The sequence below is a fragment of the Besnoitia besnoiti genome, chromosome VIII (assembly GCF_002563875.1).
Source record: "Besnoitia besnoiti strain Bb-Ger1 chromosome VIII, whole genome shotgun sequence".
Taxonomy (NCBI): domain Eukaryota; phylum Apicomplexa; class Conoidasida; order Eucoccidiorida; family Sarcocystidae; genus Besnoitia; species Besnoitia besnoiti.
The window spans coordinates 2,107,926-2,126,464 of NC_042363.1; the positions used below are offsets into that span (position 1 = coordinate 2,107,926).

At 60.3% G+C, this 18,539-nt stretch overlaps 3 protein-coding genes across 3 annotated transcripts; 1 reads left to right on the plus strand and 2 right to left on the minus strand.

Moving 5' to 3' along the window:
* Positions 1 to 287: 287 nt before the first annotated feature.
* On the minus strand, positions 288 to 5,419 carry BESB_084180 (carbohydrate kinase; the record flags this gene model as incomplete). Its single annotated transcript, XM_029366768.1, has 9 exons — positions 288 to 464; positions 549 to 582; positions 1,661 to 2,472; positions 2,986 to 3,195; positions 3,583 to 3,648; positions 4,218 to 4,301; positions 4,536 to 4,612; positions 5,010 to 5,066; positions 5,356 to 5,419. The coding sequence occupies 9 exons, from the start codon at positions 5,417 to 5,419 to the stop codon at positions 288 to 290; spliced, it is 1,581 nt and encodes a 526-aa protein (XP_029217228.1).
* Positions 5,420 to 7,010: 1,591 nt separating this feature from the next.
* On the minus strand, positions 7,011 to 12,468 carry BESB_084190 (uncharacterized protein; the record flags this gene model as incomplete). The annotated part of the gene is made up of 13 exons (XM_029366769.1): positions 7,011 to 7,118; positions 7,197 to 7,279; positions 7,724 to 7,822; positions 8,422 to 8,680; positions 9,006 to 9,098; positions 9,373 to 9,407; positions 9,746 to 9,962; positions 10,206 to 10,370; positions 10,682 to 10,817; positions 11,145 to 11,362; positions 11,729 to 11,955; positions 12,138 to 12,249; positions 12,418 to 12,468. 13 exons carry the CDS (start codon positions 12,466 to 12,468, stop codon positions 7,011 to 7,013), a joined length of 1,803 nt encoding a protein of 600 aa, XP_029217229.1.
* Positions 12,469 to 12,894: 426 nt separating this feature from the next.
* BESB_084200 (uncharacterized protein) lies at positions 12,895 to 18,411 on the plus strand (the record flags this gene model as incomplete). Its single annotated transcript, XM_029366770.1, has 9 exons — positions 12,895 to 13,325; positions 13,570 to 13,723; positions 14,276 to 14,438; positions 14,963 to 15,150; positions 15,480 to 15,686; positions 16,013 to 16,604; positions 17,198 to 17,493; positions 17,823 to 17,865; positions 18,131 to 18,411. The coding sequence occupies 9 exons, from the start codon at positions 12,895 to 12,897 to the stop codon at positions 18,409 to 18,411; spliced, it is 2,355 nt and encodes a 784-aa protein (XP_029217230.1).
* Positions 18,412 to 18,539: the final 128 nt, after the last annotated feature.

Consider the following 18,539-nt stretch of genomic DNA (forward strand, 5'->3'; position numbering starts at 1 on the left):
GCGGACTCCGGCCGAGGTGCACGAAGACGGAGGACGTTTCGCAGGCTTGAGAGGACAATCTCGAGACGCGGAACGCGACAAAAGGCGACAGACCAGGCAGCAGGAAGCGGCGGAGACGCGGAGAAACTCCAGAATGCGTGTCGAGAGTTGAGGGTTCGGGGGCTGTCGCTGGGGTGGCAAGCCTAGAGTTGTTTGTCTCTCTCTCCTCTCGTTTCGGGCTGTCTGGCGCCGGCCGCCAGCCCGCGGCGTGCGCGTGAAGGTCGAGGAAGCTTCGCTGAGTTTGGTGCTCAGTGTTTGCGAGCGCAGAAGTCGCTGCATGCGGGCGGATAGAGGCGGGAAGGACTCTGCAGGCCAGGTTCTGTGTCTTTTAGGGGCGCTTCCGCCCCGCCCAAGCTTTTGAAAAGCCTTAGGCGCGCCGAGCGCTCGCCGCGTTTGGCAGCCGCGTCTCCCAAAATAGGGTCGCTCTAGAGAAACAGCCACAAGTCGAAAAGCAGGCACGCACACGCAGACTGCAACCTGCGTGCACACTCTCGAGAGCAGCTGCTTACGCTCAGGTGCTCGAGACACGCGCTGAAGACGCTCCTGCACGCAAAGAGATATTCCGATGACCCCACATGCTGCGCAGCGTCTGCTTACTCTGCAGCGCAGGCAAGCCTCCTGCGCGAGGAGGCGAGGCAAGCCAGCGAGCAGAATAGACGCTCACTCAGAGGCGCGCGGCGACGCCGACTAAGCTCGCTCAAGAATCAGCACAGCTCCAGCGTCTGAGTCAGGAAATAGGTTTAGTCGTCGGGAAGAGACCGGCGTGCCTCCCCGCGGCGTCGCGTGTCAGGGGTTGCCAACATGACGAGACAGAAACTCTGCACAGCAGTGCTCATGCGTGCAGCGCGTCGAATTCGCATGGCATGCACCGTCGCGGCAGCTGAGCAAAAGCATGCAAACAAGCAGAGAAGGGGCTGTGAGTGCGTCACCCGCTCGAGTCAGCAGCCCGCAACCTAAGCCCAAGAACTCAGAGCGACCGCGAAGCCGTGCTGTAACTGTCCGAGGGCAAGATTCAGTTTGCTTGACGTAGTCTTCGTTAGTATGTTGAGCCCACAGGTGCCTGAGAGAGACTCTGGCTACGCTTGCAGCATGTGTGCCGTATGTGTGTTGTATTTCTCTGCGGGATGCATCGAGCCTGCACTGGGCTCTCGGGAAACGGTCGACATCGACCGCAAAAAAAGAGTAAAACACAGGCAAGCTTGCTTAAATCCGCCTTCTAAAAGTCCCCGTCCTGGCCGTATCTCCAGCGGGAGGCAAAAAGCACCGCAGTCGCCATCCGAAGCGAATTTCACACGTTTTATGAGCACAGCAGACGCAGCCGTGCTCGTCACGGTGTTGCTGCTTGAAGGTTTACACGTAGAATCTTCACAAGAACAACAGCAAAACCCGACTCATCCTGCCGCCGGTTCCCCTCCCTTCCCCCCTCCGCCACGCCCCCCCGTCCCCCCCCCATCAGACCCGAGTATGCTGTGGCGGGGGACTTGCCCGCGGCCTCGCCGCGCCTTTTTCCCGGCACTAGCCCCAGCTTTCAGGATTTGCTTTCGCATCTCCCAGGCCTCCTCAATCTCCTCGGTGTGGTCGCTGCGGCGCGTGGGTGTCTCGCAGTTTAACGGCGACCTACTGGTCATAGGTTTGCCGAACAACGGCCCCCAGGTCTGCGAGTAGATGCTGCGCAAGCATGCTGCGCCCATGCGCGTTGAACGCACGCGCGGCGGCTCGTCGCACAACGAGGGAGGCGTTGAAGGCCGCGCACAACATTCCAGCAGCGGTTTCGTCTTCCACGCCGACGACCGGACCGAAGACGCTCTCTGCAGACGCCTCGGCGTCGCCTTGCCTCGCTCCGCCTCCGGGCGCGTCGCACGACGCTCGCGCCTTCACCCGAGATGCCCGCGAACTCAGCCACCACGCGACAAACGCCGCAAGCACCCCTGACAGTATGTCGCCCTGCCCGCCTGAGCGTTTAGGGCTGCCGCGCAGCGCGCCAGAGATACCGCAGGCGGCGACGGCGGCGACGGCTGCGGAGTCTGCGTATGCGACGAGGACGTCCGCTGGAGCCTTCACGAGCAAACTCGGGCCCTGAAGCGCCACTGGGATGCGCGCGAGACCGCGAGCGAACGGCAGAAGCGCCGCAGGGAAGAGACGCGACGGCATCACCTCCGGCGGACGCCACGGCGCCGCCGCGTCGCCTGAGGCGCTTGCAGAGCGCCCCGGGGAGGTCTGCTCGCGCTGGACAGCCTCCGCCAGCGCGGCGAGGAGGGAGGTCGGGCAGGGCGGGGCGTCGCGGGCCTCCGGCAGAGCCTCGAACGCCGCCTGAAGGAGATCGAACTCGCGCTTGTTGGGCGTCAAGAGACACTGGCGGTAGGTCTTCAGTCGCTGTAAAGACGGCGCGTGGCTTGGCGCGCAGAGGACGCGAATCATGTCCGCGTCAATGACCTGCATGAGGGGAACGCGCAGGCAGAACACGCCCGGAAAGGATCTAAAAACACGCGGGCAGCGAGGCCGAGAGGCCGCGCGCTCGCCGAGCTCACTCTCCCTGCCGCCCGCACGCCAGCAGCGCCACAACGCAAGGCAAGGCCACGTTACCTTTTTGGGAAACCTGCTCGCTTGTTCCAAACCTTCGGGTCCCCACAGACGCCTCACCTCAGGAGGAGCTGAAACGCAGAAATCGACTTCGGTGCGCGACAGCCACACACACACACGCATACACACGCCCTCCCTCCCCCCCCTCTCCCGCTGCGCCTCCTCGCTTCCACGCGGAATCTGCTCGACACACGCAAACGCGGAAGTTAAAACTGAGCCAGGGAGACGTCACCTTCAGAACGCTGGTTGCACTCAAGCGCTGGAGCACTCTCAGGTCCATGCACAGCAGCTCGCATTCGCATTAGCGAAAAAGGCTCCCCTGTACCGCCCCCCCCCCCCGCCGGCGCTGCATCCCTGGTGACTCACTAGAAACTTGTTCTCTTTCATTGCCAGGTTAAGGATCGTCAACGCCGCGCGCAAGATCGGACAGCCGCTCGCGGCGCCTTCGGGGTCTCCTCTGGAAGCGTCTGCGGCGCCTGGCGTCTTTCCGACGTCGCCGCGAGGAGCTGCGGGCGTTGGAGCGCCCATGCCAGGCCCCATCACGACGACGTCGCACTTCTTCAGGATCGCGCTTGCCTGAGAGAAGTCGCCGCACAGCCAGCCAAGCGAACCGTTCGCTTTTGAAACCTGGAGGGGGGGAGCGCCGACGCGGCGCTAGCCGCTCGCCGCGAAGACCGCGACCGCGCGCGAAGTCCTGAACCCTAAACCCTCGAAGGCATCGATAGCTACGCACACTTCCGCGCGCCGCAGAACAGAGACGACAAACAGGCAGATTCGGCCTTCGAGACTGACTGAAGTCCTAACGGCGATCCAGGGCTTCGCGTGGAATCGAAACGCAGCTCACGAGCCTAAGCACCTGCCCGGCGAGACTCGGCCCTGATGCACCTGCAGAAGCGCCCAGTTGAAAAGCGCCGCAGCTTCGTGCAGCCAACCCGACGCACACGACTCACAGCGAGGCCCTACCTTTGCTTCGAGGCGGCTAAGGACTTCCTCAAGCGAGACGCCCGGGCGCGGCTCGCCCGGCATGATCTGCGTGGAGCACCGCACGCGCACAGGCGGTCGCCGCGCCCAAATAATGCAGCAGGAGAGACATTTTGCATCTGTCGTTAGCAGGTGAGGATAGAAAGCCGCTTCATACGCCACAATCCAGCCGCAAGGAAAGGCCTCACTGCGGAGTGACGCCGCCACACGCGAGGATCGCCACTGGTAGCAAGCGAGAAGATCTTTAGAAGCGCGCGAGGCAAGCGCCAGACCAGGGCAGACTTGCGCAACCACAGCCCCGAGTAAAAAGGCCCCTGGGGTCGTTTCATGGCTGTGGCGAAGCATACTTTCACTCCGAAATTGTGTAGGCCTCTTGCATGCATACCCAGTCGCCGGGCGAAGGTCACATCCACTCTACTAAACGCCTCGCTCGATGCAGTTTCGCCTTTCTAAGTGATACAGAGCATGCATGAACTGGCAGCCCTACACCCAAAATGAACCACTGAGTGAGCGCCGCGACATACGGGCTGGAAGTCGGTGCCCGCCGCACGCCATCGCGTAACCCATGTGACGCCTCGCGTGCAAACGCGTCAGATATATCACGCTTTCGACCTTACCGGATAAACGATGAGTTCTGGGCTATACGTCTTGATGGGCGTCGCCGCCTCCGGCGTCGTGATGACATACGCGAGATCCATGCCCTGTCCATGCGCAGCAGACATGTAAGTCGTCGCACGAAGCCTCGGATTGCGCCAGTTGCATCCGGCGCACAGAGACAAAGAGACAGCTCCCTGTCGTCCGGAAAGAGGCTTGTGACTCTCCCTAGCAGAGCCACGAAGATGCTAGCGACAGGACGTCTCTGTGCGGAGGCGCCTCTGCGTGTGAGCTTCCTTCAAGGCCTGCGGCTGTCGCCTGCGTCGCGTCCAGAGACCTACCAGTTGAAGGGCTGCCATCGCACTGAAGTATGGCGCTCCAGTGAACTCCAGCGCGCCGCCGACGACGCACACGCGGCCTGCGAAACGAAGCAAGAGGCCGCACGGCATTAGATGTATACATTCGCAGGCCTGTCCCTGCAATAGGGCCGCAGGACGAATTCATGAGGCTTGCGCCGTGTGCACGGAAAAGCGCCCTCTGAAGGCCTTCAGCGCGTGGCGGATGCAAAGCCCGATATTTGAACGGGCCTGCTCCACAGCTAGAAACGAAACCGAGACGGCAACCGCGACAGACGCTGCCGATCTTATGAGAGCAGCCCGTGGTGATACGCGCAGATCAGAAAAGCGTGCACCTGCGCAGCTGTTTCCAAGCACCCCAGCAGTTCCTCCGGGAGGAGCGCCGCAAAAATTCATCGTATTCGCGCTAGTCTCGCATACGCCGGGCGTTCCAGACCATCTTCTTCACCAATGTCTTACCGTTCTGTCCTTTGTGGCGTGCGAAGTCGAGTGGCGGGACTATGTACTCTTTCGCGGCTGCGTGGGAACACACATGGCATTGTTGACGCGACGACAAAAATCCAAAGGGGTCAGAAGAGAAACAAAAGTATACGCCGACACTAGTTCTCCAGCCTCTCTCCAGCTCGAGCAGGGAGCTGATATTCCACTCCATCGAGATGCGAAGCCACAAAACGTGGCAGCCCGATTGTGACTGGCCTCGACTCTATAGGGTCGATTCTTTCATCAGTGCCGGACTGTATGCGTGCCTTGCAGTTTTTCTGCATTTGGTTTCCTCTGAGGACGCAGCGCGGTGTGCTGAACTTACCCTTCACCCAGGCCTCCACCGTGACGGCGTGCGGATCTGAAGCGGCGCTCGCGGAGTCTGCCATTTTGCCGCTTCCATCAACAAGACCTTCCGCGTCTGCGTAAGAAATCGCTCCGCTTCGTATCGTCCCTGTTTGGCTACAGCTCGCCGCGAATTCGGCGCGCGAGAACGGGTGCGTATGCTGTGTGCTGCTTTCGCGGCTTCTCAAGTCGCCGGTAGCTTTATGCGGGCAGAGCGCATGTGCGCAACGAACATGCGTCACAGGGGTTTTTTGCCTTCCGACGGAAAAAAATCGAGCCGCAGCGGGTAGTAACGGACTGTTGTTTCGAAGAGGAGACGATGCAAGAACAGACATGGGGACTTGGATTAAATCCGCGGCGCGAAGAAAGGTCACCGGTTGACGATACACCCCGACGGTTTCGGCAAGGCACAAAACAGTCAGTCACTTCCGCGGCAGCACACCGTAAATCACCGAGTAAAACATTCCAAGCGTGGGAAGTAGTGGCTGACATGCGTGGAAACGGCGCGAAACGCCGGTAGGACGATTGCGATCCTAGTAAGACTACGACTCCGGAGCTGCTTCATGGCCCGGCAGAGCGAAGAGAACTGCAGAAGAGGGCCTGTCACTTCGAGATGTCAAAGCCGATCGCTTTGATGAAGTCGAAGACCAGCGAAGTGGCGTGCTTTTTCCGTTGGCGTGTGGTGACTCACGCAGAAACAGTGCATCTGTTGCTCAATCCTTTTCACGGCTCTTCGTGTGCGCATGTGCAGAGTTTTTTCATTCCCCTGCCGTCGGCTAGGGACTCCCTCGTTCGCACACTAGTTAAACGAAATTCCGTTACAGTGAGCCGGTCAAATGGCACTTCTCATCTTCTACGGTTCGCCTACATTTTGAGTGGAGCCGTGACTGCGGCGAAAATGCTAACAAATCGAGCGGTCAGTCATGCTTGTGCGCATGCGCTGTGTCTCGTCTTGCGAGTGCTTGGAAGCAGCCCCGCTGTCGGCTGCCGGCACTTCTTGCTGCCGATAACAAGTCTATGCGTCAAATTGGAGGGAAAAGGATCGCGTAGAACCTCGTGTCTTGTCACGCTTGTGTTGGCTCAACCTCTCGGCTCACGCCTGGGTAGCTAACTGCGCATGCGGCAGCGCCGACTACTACTGGATTCGAAGATGCGCCGCGGACGAGTAGACCGTGCAGGGGTCCCGTCTACCGTACGCTTTGCCTAAACTGGCAGAATCTGTGCAGGGAATAGTTCGCCGAGACAGAGGCTCCTTCGCCCCCGCTCAGTCGCGGAGTGAGAACAGTCATGTTACAACCACGTGTCGCCTCAAAAACGAGTTATCTGCTGGGAAGCATAGCTTATCACGTTGTGCTCCACACAAACTTTGGAAGAGTCCGCCAAAACCGCCACAGTGCGTGGAAACGTGCGTACGCATGCTGATCTTCGTCTGCCAGGACAGTGCTGCGGCCTCGTTAAGAGGATCGCAAGCTGAACGGAAGTTTTTTAAAGAAAGCTGTACCGTCTCGTTAGGGTTTACAGGTACCTGAATGCATGTGCCGTCTTCCACCAGTGGCGTTCGGCACTACTACCGCGCGCCAGGAAACGTTTTCTCATGTTTTTCAGCGTGTGAGTCTCAGCGTAACCCTTCTGCAGTCACGCGTGCGACTTCGCAACTCGCTCACGAGCGCAAGGCCGCGTGCTGGGGATTCGCCGTAATGCGTGAATATCAATCTCGATTCGAATGACGGTCGGCTCTACCATCTGCACACAGGAAACGTGTGGCAACTCCAGACGCTGCTCCGCGTGACAGGGTTCGATTTTACGCCGCGTGGGACTCACGTTGGCTCTCTCCGTGAAGCTCCTCTCCGACACTGCGCTCCCGTAACTCAGCTCCCACGCGCACAAGCGCCACGCGGCGAAGGCTGCGCACTCATGGAAGAGCCTTGGAAGAAAAAGTCCGACGCATCAATCACCAGTCAGCGAGCAGCAGGGGACGCCCCCAGCACGTGCTGGCGCAATGCAAAGAATCACCGGAAAACTCATTGACAGGTATACGGTGTCAAGCGCTACCCTATGCATTTCTCTTTAGTTGGTCTTAACCGGCTCGGTCACCGCACAACAGCCGCCCGCCACACACACGCACTCTTCAACCAGGAAGAAGCACTCGCACCCATCGAGTGCGCCTCGCCGAGCGCTCATTCTTGTGAAACCGTCCTCGATGCCACCGGGAAAGCTGTGCCGGAGGGGGCGGGGGGGGGGGGGGGGGGGGGGGGGGGGGGGCAGCGAAACGCGAGAGCGTCGCACGCAACATCGTCTGCAGGGCGCTGTGGCGCTCAGTCAGAGTGCCGAGGCAGACGACGCCTTACTTCCTTTTGTTTTCCTTTCGTTCGCCATCGCGAGGAACTCGGCACACTTCTCTTCATTGGAAAAGCGAATGCGGTACATGGTCGTGTCTGAACTTGTCTCTGAAAAAAGCCACATAGCACATCCTTAAAATCAGCTGCCAGAGTTTCCCGTGAAACCAGGCTCTTTCTTTGCCTCGACCCAGTCCAGTTAGAGGTAGACGCGCAAGCCTGGAGAGACACAGCTGCGCTTCAGACCTCGCTTCGATAGTGGAGAATCGACTGCCTCAACCCTAAACGATCTGAGCATGCCTCAACCTCTGCTGAGGCGATTTCTGTGCTCGTGCGGGCGCGCGCACAACAGGAAGGAAGGAACCACAGTGGCAGCGGATCCAGGCTCTGCGACTGAGAAAACACGTCTGCTCCAGTCTGGCGCGCTGACGCAGCCACGCGGCAACAGAGCGGGAACAGGACGCACACAGCCTCTCCGCGCCTCAGCCGCGGCCCGGCGCCTGCGGGACGCATCGCGCACTCCGACAGGGGCCGAGCCATGACTACAACCGGATGCCTCGAGCCAAAAAGAGTAGCCTCAGCCGCAGGAGTGTGAGCGCCGGAGCGCCGCCGCGTTTGTTTCGACCACCCGCCACCCAAGTCGTTCCCCGCGGGCCGCTTCTGCCCCAGGAGGGCGTAGACGACCCGCCGACCTTGTGAGTCGAGCTTACTGGCGTCTGTCTTCAGTCCAATGAATTCCGCGGTGTTTTTTTTCCGCGGCACTTCTTCTGCCTTCTGCGTCTCATCGCTGTTCCTGTCCTTCGCGTCCTTCTCTTCATTCGCGGGCGGGGCTGGCGCCGCTGCGCGCTGCCGGCTTCGGTCTAGAGGGTGCTGGTAGTGCACCGAGGCAAACAGAGGCGTGTTGAGTTGCAGCCGCCCGGTCCGATGCACGAAAAACAGGATCCGCGGCGCCCTGTCGTCCTCTTCTTTCTGCGCAGCACACGCCGAAAACGATTCCACTGCGCATATCTCCACGAAACTCGCCAACGAAGTCCCGGCTCCTGTCCTGAAACGAAGGGGGGGATCCGCGGCGCTCAGGGGTAGGAGAGGCGGGGTAGGCGTCCACCGAGGGCTTGAAAGCGCCGTTGCCGTGGGAAAAAAGGTCAAGTCGCGCGTGCGAACTCGAGCGTCTCCATTCCCACAGTCTCGAGGCGCGAACCCGCCGCCCAGAACATACACAACCGGCCACGCTGAAGTAGGCTTCATGCCCCTCGCCGGTCTGCGGGTGCGAACGCCAAGCGACAGACGCGCTTACCTTGCTAGCCACGATCTGCACGCGACCCTCCAGCGGCGGCTTGGGCGCCCAGATCGTCTGGTCGGCATCGAACCGCTGCATGCGGCAGTCCCGCTGAGTAGCACACACACGCGATCGCGCAGACATTCAGCGCATGAGGCGCGGCAAAGAACGCCAGAAGCCTCCTTCCAAAAGCCCATCAACGTTTTGCTTGCATGCATGCAGCCGCGTGGGCAACTCCCGACGCGAGCCCCGAAGAAGGGTATGGCAAGCCAAGTCTAGCGCAGCCGCTATGCTGCACTTCACGCACTTCGTGGTTAGCGGTTCAAGTCGGGCCTGGGTTTGTGACTCGTCCAGGCTGGCTCCCTCTGCGCCCTGGTTCGCTTACGTCAGTGAAGAGGACCGCCTCGTCGGCATTGACTTCTGCGCACACAGAGCAGTTCACCAAGCACGCACGCATGCAGCAAAGCTCCTTCTCACTGCAGTGACGTGCCTCGCGGAGGCAAACAGCTTCGAAAGGCGACCCCAGCGCGTCCGCGACTCCTCGACGAAAAAGCATCTTGAGACGAGCGGGCGCCCCACAGCCACAGAAAATGACAGTGCGCGCGCGACGTCTGCGTCGCAGTGGCAGTCGAAAGAGACACGCGCGCGCCGTGCAGACTGACGTTGCGCACACCTTACGGAGGCGGATCGAGGAGAGCCGGCGCGGAAGAAGGGCGACGCCCCTCCTCGCTGTGTGTTTCACGCGAGGGCGGACTTACCGTTTTCAATCACGCTCGGTTCCTCTGGCTTCTCCTCGTCGTCGCCGACGGTGCCACCGTCAGCCTCTTCTTTGCCGGGAGTCGCTGAGGCAAAGATCGAAGAGGCAGGGAAACTCAAGTTGGCGAACAGGGACGGCGCGGCGGAAGCCGACGAAGACTCGCCGGTCGCGCTCGACGCAGGCGGCGACAGGAAAAAGGAGCCCTGCGGCTGCTTCGACTGAAGGTCAGATCCACAGACACACAGTCGACGACGCGCATGCTCTCTCGTAGCCCACGACGAAAAATCAGAACGAGGCGTCAACCCGAAACCACAAACCCAGCAGACGCGTAGCTTTCTGCAGCAGAAGCACCAGCACAACCCGCGATGACGTTTCTCTTCGTGAAGAAAGAGCTGTAGTCGTCCTCTTCATCTTCATCAGGAGCCATGGAGTCGACCCAGCGAGGGCGAGCTGTGACTTACGAGAGAAGCAAAGGCGCTGCTGAATGTGGAAACGCTCTTAATCTCCGCGCTCCCCAAAAGCGAGTCAGCGGGCGCGTCTTGTCCCTTCGCTTCTGAGGCCGCCGGGGTCTTCTCCGCTGCCTCGGCGGCGCCGTTCGCCACGTCGCCCGCGTCTGCGCTTTTCGCCTGCAGCAACTCTCACGCACATCCCACAGATTCTGTGCCGCATCGATCGACGCAGTACCGCGTCTGCCGCTTGCGTATCTTGAAGTCCGAGGCAAAGGCCTCTTTCCAGCGTCATCTTCAAACCGCAGGATGCCTCGCGCGACTGGCACCCGACCCTAGAGCATGCGGGAGACATGCACGCATAAGTGCACAACACGATAAAACGCATGCAGCCCTGTCCATACGGCGAACGAGCCACATCCGTCGCCTTTTCACACTGCGCCAACTCCGCACCCGGCAAGGCCTTGCCCCGTGAGATCTCTGCAGTGTACCTGATCGCCCTTCGCCGGTGCCGCGGCTTCTTCAGCATTTTCCGGGGCCGCGGGCTTGGGCAGCGCCTGTGAAACGGAGCTCGCAGCTGCAGCGGGGACGGCCGGGGTGGCGCCGGAGCGGACAATCCGCAGGCGTCTGCAGAGAGAAACGAAAGGAAAGAAAAAGTTGCATTTCGCCGCACGCGGAATCCGTGGCGTGAGCGTGGCATGTCGACGTTGGCAGAGTCAGAGCTACATTCTTCTGTTCCGCAAACGTGCTCTGAAAGAGCGCCTATTCATAAGCGCATTCCCGCGGTACCCAACACACGCGCGAGTATGAAAGCTGCGCCGTGCACGGCATCACCAGCCAACACCTGCCCGAGGGTTGGTCGCAACTCAGAACAGCAGGAGAGCGTGACACCGCCTTCGCCGCAGCTGCGTGGCACAAGGTGCAGGGAGCTGCCTCAAGCACGCCCAAACTCACTGTCTCCTTTGAAGCGTCACCGCGTCGGCTAGATGCATGTCTCCCGCAGGCTGGCTGTCAGCATCGTCATCCGCGTCAAGGGCCGCCTTGCCGTCCTGCTGGTCACGGAGTTCGTGGGCGCCGAGCGTCTGTCGCCTCTTGGTTCCTGCAGACAGCTGAACTTCCTCGGGGCTCGCCACGCCCGCAGCCGGGGAGTTCGCTTCCCCGTGATGATCCGCCTGCACGCGCATGCGGCGCACAAGAAATATTCTAGAGGAGACAGAATACAGGTATTGTGACCTGCTAGTTTGCTGCCTCCCCGGATCAACACAACTTTTCAAGGTTTGCCACGACGGCGGAGGCTTTCACGGCCAGCGCCAGCGCTGGGCGTCGAGCGAGGCTCAGAAAAATGCTCGTTTTCCGCACCCCCTGCGCCCACAAAGGAAACTCCTGCTGAATGCAAATCGACAGCGCTCGAGCCGACAACATCTTTCCCACCAAAAGGGTAGGCGCACGAGTCCGTTCTTTCGTCCACAACACGCCGCGGAAGGCTGCGACGAAGGCGCACGGGGGAGAAAAGGAGCAGGAAATGAGCGAGCGCTCACCATTTTGATTTTTCTCGATAACTTTGAAAAAGGACAGTAGCGGAGGCTGGAAGGATGGCTCCTGAAGGCAAAGAGACCGCAGCACGGACGTCGTCGCGCGTCGTCGTCGGCGTCTGTCGCGGCAGGCTGTCTGGGGGTAACTCCGGCGCCCTCTCGCGAGAAAGTGGCAATCCTGCAGGCAGCCCCGTTTGTGCACGCCGCATATTTCAACAGCGCCATGCGAAAATCTGGGAAACGAATAAGAAAGGACAGGAGAGGAGAGGCATTTCACCCGGCTAGACAGATCCCGCCCTGTCCAGGTCGGAGTGAGGAGGGCTGGACGCCCCTCGCTCCTGCAGGCTCCGTGGACTGCTCGAACAAGTTGAAACTGCATTTCGTTTGTGCGGTGCGGTGAAGAGGGAGGTCTTACTTAGACCTGAGGCGCAGCGAGTTGTCCACGAGTCGTGGAAGTTAAAAGAGACAACTGCATGGACTAGGGTCAGGGCAGTGTTTCCAGACGCGTGACGCGCGAGCAACGATGCCTGCAGAAAACACCGTACAGAATACGTGTGTACAAATGGACTAACGCAGTTGAATCCGTCACGTGAGTGCCTCCGTAGAAGCTGGACCGGATCGGAGCTCTGCTGCAGGGCATCGGCGAACGATTTCGAACCATCTGCCACTTTGCGAGGGCGGTCACGGCCCCGTACCGTGCATGCGCCCAAGCAGAGCGACGCGAAGGCGGATGAGCTCCCGCGCATACGGCGAATACGAATCCTTGAGGCCATTGAGGGAGAGTTAGCTGTAAAGGGAAAAATACCAGCTGCTTTTCTTCTTGTGTAGGCGTTCAGCCTTGGTCTGACCCTGAAGAGTGCTCAGAATCGCAGTGAGGCAGGCGGCAAGCCCTCCACTTGTTGTCTGCGTACTAGCCAAGGCAGACTCAGAGCTCTCCCCGGCGATTCAAAATGAGCCACAGGTTTTCAGTCAGCCGGGGCACAGTGAACTCTCTCGGATGCATCGGCTGCTCCCATTCTCAACTCAAGTTGCTTGTTCTTTGCTGTTTTTTCAGCCGCGAAAGGGCTTCATGGCAGTGCAGCCGCCCCTGTCCACAGACATTGCGAGTGTTGCTGACGCATCTGCCGGTGCGCGACAAAACGACGAAGTTCTCCTGTCGAGTCATCCGCTGCATGTCGATAGCGGCAAGTGCTTGCTGGCTGGTTTTCTTTGAGTACGCTGCTCATTTTTCTTCGTTGGTCCATGCACACGCCTTTTCCGGTGACCTCGTAAGCACGGTCGTTTGGTTCGACGCCATCAAACATGCGGTGAACGCAGGAAGGATGCCGCGTGAGTTGGGAATCGCGAGCGTCGTCCCTGAAGAAAGTGCGGGCACTTCATCTTTTTTGACTCAGGGAGTCCTCTCAGCTGTGAAGTGGCTTGACAGGCGGGTTTTTGTGTATTTCGCCGAGCGTTTTTCGCCCTCTATTTGCAGTGAGGCTTGCAATATCCACAGTCTTTGTGACCAGCGCGAGCGTGCGCCCATGCGCGGCGGGAGAGCCGGCGCTGCGTGCGTGTGCACAGGCTTCATCCTTCTGGTTGAATTTGTTGGGCTCGTAGCAAGGTGAGTTCACTTTCACGGGGAGGCGAAAGGAGCGAATCAAGTTTTGTCTCTCCCTCAGACACAGAATCGGGGATAGTGTGAGCCAGTCGGCGATCTTTTCTTGCCGCAAAGCCAGGAGCTTGGCGGAGCCGTTCGTTGCGTGGATCGAAGCGTCCGCCAGCCGCGGTGTCAACGGCGGGCGCCACCCCCTTTTTGAAACCTCATTCTTTTCGGACTCCCCGCGGCTCGCCTGCAAAACATACAGGCTGCAACTCCCCTGCCCTGCCAGTGAGACGATTTTCGCAGGAGCTGCGTTCGCTCTGCGGCTTCGCTACTCACGGCACTCGCCGCATCGGCGAGATGGAGCACCAGCGGCAGAATCCGCGGCAGCCAACGTGCCAGCTCTATTTGCTCGAAGCGTAGGAGAAATACGTATAAGGGTGCGCATCGATTCCCGAATCCGCCAGGCATCCCTTCCCTGCCAGAGTCTCCCGGTTTCATTCCAGACAGAGTCTGACTGCCCCCTGGAAGCGGCGCGGTTCACGCGTCGTTCCTGCGCGGACGAATTCAAACTTCTGTGAGCGGTGGATGTATACACAGTCATATGTTCAAGGCGGGGGGACAAGCTGGTGTACGTCGCTGAATTGAAACACTTCGATTTAGATTTATATCTTTTGCCGAATTGGGTGTGCGCGACCAGCTAGGAAACCGCAGCTTTTTAGGTGATTCTCGTAGTCCCGTCGCACTCGCCGCGAGGTGACGTGGGCTCTGGATAGGGATGAGGGCAAAATAAAACAGGTTAACCTGCTGCTACCACCCTTTTCGCGCAGGGCGTGACCTTCAGCGGCAGTCAGTCGCACGTCTGGGGAATTTCTTTCCATGCGGCGAATGAGTTCTGACTCTGGCCTGCGCCTGCGCGCTCTGCGAAAAGAAAGATACACCTTCTAGTGGTATCTTTCTTTTCTCTGCAGGTGCGCGGACAGTTTAGCTGCGCGAGTCCCAACGGCCGAAGCCGCGTCATCGACAGATACAAGTCCTCCAAGATGAACGTAATGTCGGTCTTCGCGTCTCTGCGCGAGCTCCTCAGGCGCCTCTACAGGGCGCTGCTTAACGTCGTTATTTCTTTTCTAACAGGTACCCCAGTGGCGTAAGCTGTCTGTCTGCTGCCTGGGGCGGCGCAGTTCGTTGGTGAGAGTCGCATCTGCGCGAAATTCCACCGTGTCTGCAGTGTGCGCGAGTGCATGTTGGTGGGATCGTGTTATATTCTGCGGCAGTTTTCCGCGGTGAGGCGCTCGGTCTAGCCTGGTTTTCGCCCTTCAACGTTCGCCGACAGATCTCGCAGGGAATGCACGTGATGTGGTTGTCGGAAGGCTCCATCCGCTCTCGAGTTACGGCGAATCACATGGCGTTCGCTGAGCGGGACGCGCCGGAGTGAAGAAGGGCTGCGGCACCTGCAGTCGACAGAGGAGACCTGTCGCTGCCTCATGCAGGGTGCGTCTCAGACGGGAGAGAGGCTGCAGCCTGTCTGCTTCCTCTCCTCCACAGACGCCGCGCGCGTCTACCGTCGGGCGTTTTACTGGAGGTTCGAAAAGGGAACTGGCGCCGATGGGTCATTTGCGTCGACAAGATGGATGCAGTGGTGTCGCGTGTGTTGGCAGGCATGTCTGAGCTGGAGCGCCTTCTCAGTCGTTTTCCGGGCGTCTCTACGCGGCGCGCCTCACCCGCGCTGCAAACAGACACCTCTGCGAGGGAAGTCTGCCTGACGGACGGTGCCGTCTGCCGACTTGCAGTTGCGAGGAACCTCGTCAAAATCGAGAATCACCTTCGGACCCGCTCGCCTTCAACGGTAAGTCAAGAGGCACTGTGTCTCTGCGGTGCGACGCACACGCAGTCGCTCTGCGGTATCCCGCCGCGATCCCCTGCGGCGTAATCCCTTGCGTGGTTGCTGGCGACCAAGCGAAACTTCAGACCCTAAAAAGCGGCGCTGCAGCAGCTGCGACGAGCGGCAGGGCGGCCGCAGGGGGCGGGGCTGGCGACCTGAGAAACCTTTTGTAGGAGCCCTTCGCGAGCGAGCGCGGGACGTAGATCTGGTGGCAGATTCCAGGTGGAATCGCTTCAACTGACTGAAGACTGCGCACCCGCCCCTGGGGTTGTCTGGTGTCTGTGCGCTGGCAGGGCATCAAGGCTGGGCTGGACAGCGCTCTCGTGCCCGTCGAGGATTTGTCGCAGCTCATCTGCGCGGAGTGTGGGGTCCGATCGGCGCCTCACGGCGCACAGTTGGTGACCGTCCTGCGCATGATCCGGCGGAAACAGGAAGCGGCAGATCGCGTGAAGGCCCGCGCGCGCCAGCGCTTCGACCCGGGGTGTTCAGAGAACCACCGAGTACGTCGCGCGGACCTACAGACACTCGCGGGAGCGTCCGCGTCCTCTTGCTTAGCTAGGTTTCTTGGCTGGTCAGCGGCACCATCGTTTTCCCTCCCACCCCTCTGTCTGTACGTTTCGCTCCCCCTCTGGGAGTCAGCGTGCGGTAGTTGCGTGTGTCAGGCTGGGGGGAGAGAGAGGCCAGAGTGCGTTTTGCTGCCTCGCGGCGGCGGCATGGTGGCGCATTTCGAAGGCAGCGTCGTGGGCACTGCAGAGATGGAAGACGTGTCGCGCCTCGTGGCGTTCAGGTGCGTTTGAAGATGTGCGTCTGTTGTGGAGTGTGGCAGCGACTCGAGCGTCTGTGGTGCTTGTTTTTCGACAAGCCGCTGCCTCCGTCCTTCCACCATTGTTCGTCGTTTCCCACAAAGGGCGGTCGGGCTGACCGACAGCCCAGTTGCGCGAACCCCTCCCCCTCCTCGACTCTCTCCTCGTCACCGACTCCGACCGGCTGGTCTGCGTCGTCGTCCTCCCTCAGGCCAGAAGAAGACTCCGCGTCATCGTCCTCCGAGCCTCTGTCCGCAGCTTGCGCGGAGCCCGGGGCTTCTTCAGCGGGGCGGAAGGAACTCTGTCGAGTTCCTCGTGACCCCCAGGCCGCAGCGGACGACGCCGGACGAAGAAGCGGGGCGCGCGGCGGCCACCAGGCGCCAGAAGCTGCTGAGTCCTCTCCTCTCTGTGCCGATGGGAGGGGGGGGTCCCTCGAGCGCCAGGAGTCCTCGTGGGGCGAGCTGGGCTTTCAGCACCCCCTGCACGATTTCCGCGGTGCAGGCTGCCTGGGCGCGGACTGCCTGCTTGTTCTCGGGCGACGCTTTCCTGAAGTGGCTCGCCGGCTCCTTGAAGAAAGCCGCGAAGAGCAGTTCTGGATGCCGTTCGCCGCAACAAGTGAGTTGACGCGGCCGAATGTGCCTGCGAGGAGATGCGCCTTAAACGAGGCAAGGCAACTTGCGAGAGGGCGACAATTCCACTTCTCGTTCGAGCCTAGCGGAGCAGCTGCGGAGCCGCGCACGCGGCTGTCCGCTGGTGGCCGCGTGCAGTGCAGGTGGGGTGCGGCGTGCGATCTGAGAGCTGACGAATCGGCAGGCGGCGTCGGGGTTTCCGCCCCGTATTTTTAGACACTTTTTCGTGGTTCATTCGACGGGCGAGCGCGGGCGCATGAGTGATCGAGTGGCTGGGGAAAGAAGCGGGGGCGATACGCCGCTCGCCGTGGACCTGCCAGGGAATCGCCTGGGGTGGACGACTCGGCCTGGGCGCACTGCGGGGAAACGCTGCCATTCCCTGCGAGGGCGTGTTGGTTCAGTCTCTCGCGTAGGTCTTTGAAGGCCTCGGCGGCCCCGTGAGCGCACAGAAGGGAGGATTTGGAAATGCGGAGTCGCGGTTGTCCTGTGCCGATTTTCACTCCGTTCTTTACGCCAGAGGGCACTGCGAGGAGTGCGTTTTGGAGTCTATCGCTTTGCCGTCGGGGTGCTTGATCACAGGCATCAACGTCGTCGGGTGGCTTCTCGATATCATGAACCGTCATCTGCTGGACGTGTTTTTCTTCGCTTGCGATGAGACAAGTTGCATCGCCGACGGCGAGGTTTCGGCGGCCTGCAGTTCGACCAAATCGTCTGCCTCGAACGACCGGCGTCGGGAGGACTTCGAGGGACATGCAGACGAAGAATCGAGCGGCGCAGTTCCCGAAGTGTTCCTTCTCCTCTATGTTGCGGCCTTCACGCGCTTCTGCCGGTTCTGGCGCAGGAGGCGGCCCGAGAATGTTTTGCAATTCGGCGCGGTGGGTCCAGCAGGGTGGGCGCGGCAGATCCAATGCAGCCTCGTTTTGCTGACAGCTCCGATGCCCAGCTGTTGTCCGTTGGATGAGGGGTTTGTTCGCAGACTTCGAGCTCCTCCTCCTGAGGGAGACTGTGACACAGACCGTACAGGGGCGTGGGGGGGGGGGGGGGGGGAGGAGGGGGGGGCGTCGCAGCAGATGATTTAAGGCGGAGTCGCTGCATGTCTGCAGGTCGGTTGTGCCGACCGAGTCGTCGGGCTAGGGTAGGGTTTTTTTTCTTTGAAGGTATGGGATACATCGGCGGGTTCGGTGGTCAGTGTTCTTCCTCGCAGGTCTCGATGGACTTCCGAGCGCGACTCGAGAATGCCTTCAGGGGTAAGCAGCGGGACGGCAACTGGGGCATCTGAACATGACATGGAGCACGGGTGTCGTTTACAGGGAGAAGTACTGAAGACTGTCACTGTAGCAGGCGTTGCTAGCGCCGCGTCTCCAAGTTGTGCGCAGTTCGCGGAGGGATACCCAGGCACTACACCATGCGTATTTTTTCCAGTTTTATCTCGTAGAGAGATTCGTTACCTGAACCCAGCCACACACGCGCTCATTGATCCAGACGCGGGCAACGCTGATGCTCTCTTTTCAGAATTTGCATCGTCTCCAGAAGACGACGATTTAGGCGCGATGGGAAACGTTTTTCGCAAGAGGAACCCCCCAGATGAAACGGAAATCTACGGGGCAGCGAAGGATGTGCTCGAGGACATCGTAGCCTGCATAGAAAGCGAGGAGTTAGACTGCGACGGGGACTGCGTAAAATATTTTCTGTCTGGACGGACTAGGCAGGGCGAGAAGTCAGCTAGGGGCGCCGAGGCGCCGCGCAGGCGTCTGCAGTTGAGTCGGCTTGTGAACCACTACATAGACAAGTAACTTCCGCCGCTGTCGCTGGAAGTCGCATTAATAGCGAGTGCTGCCCTCTCTGGAGAGTCCACATGTGTTTCGGTCAGAAGGCTAACATCCAGCGATGCACGTGCCCTACGGGCGTTCAATCTTTTTAC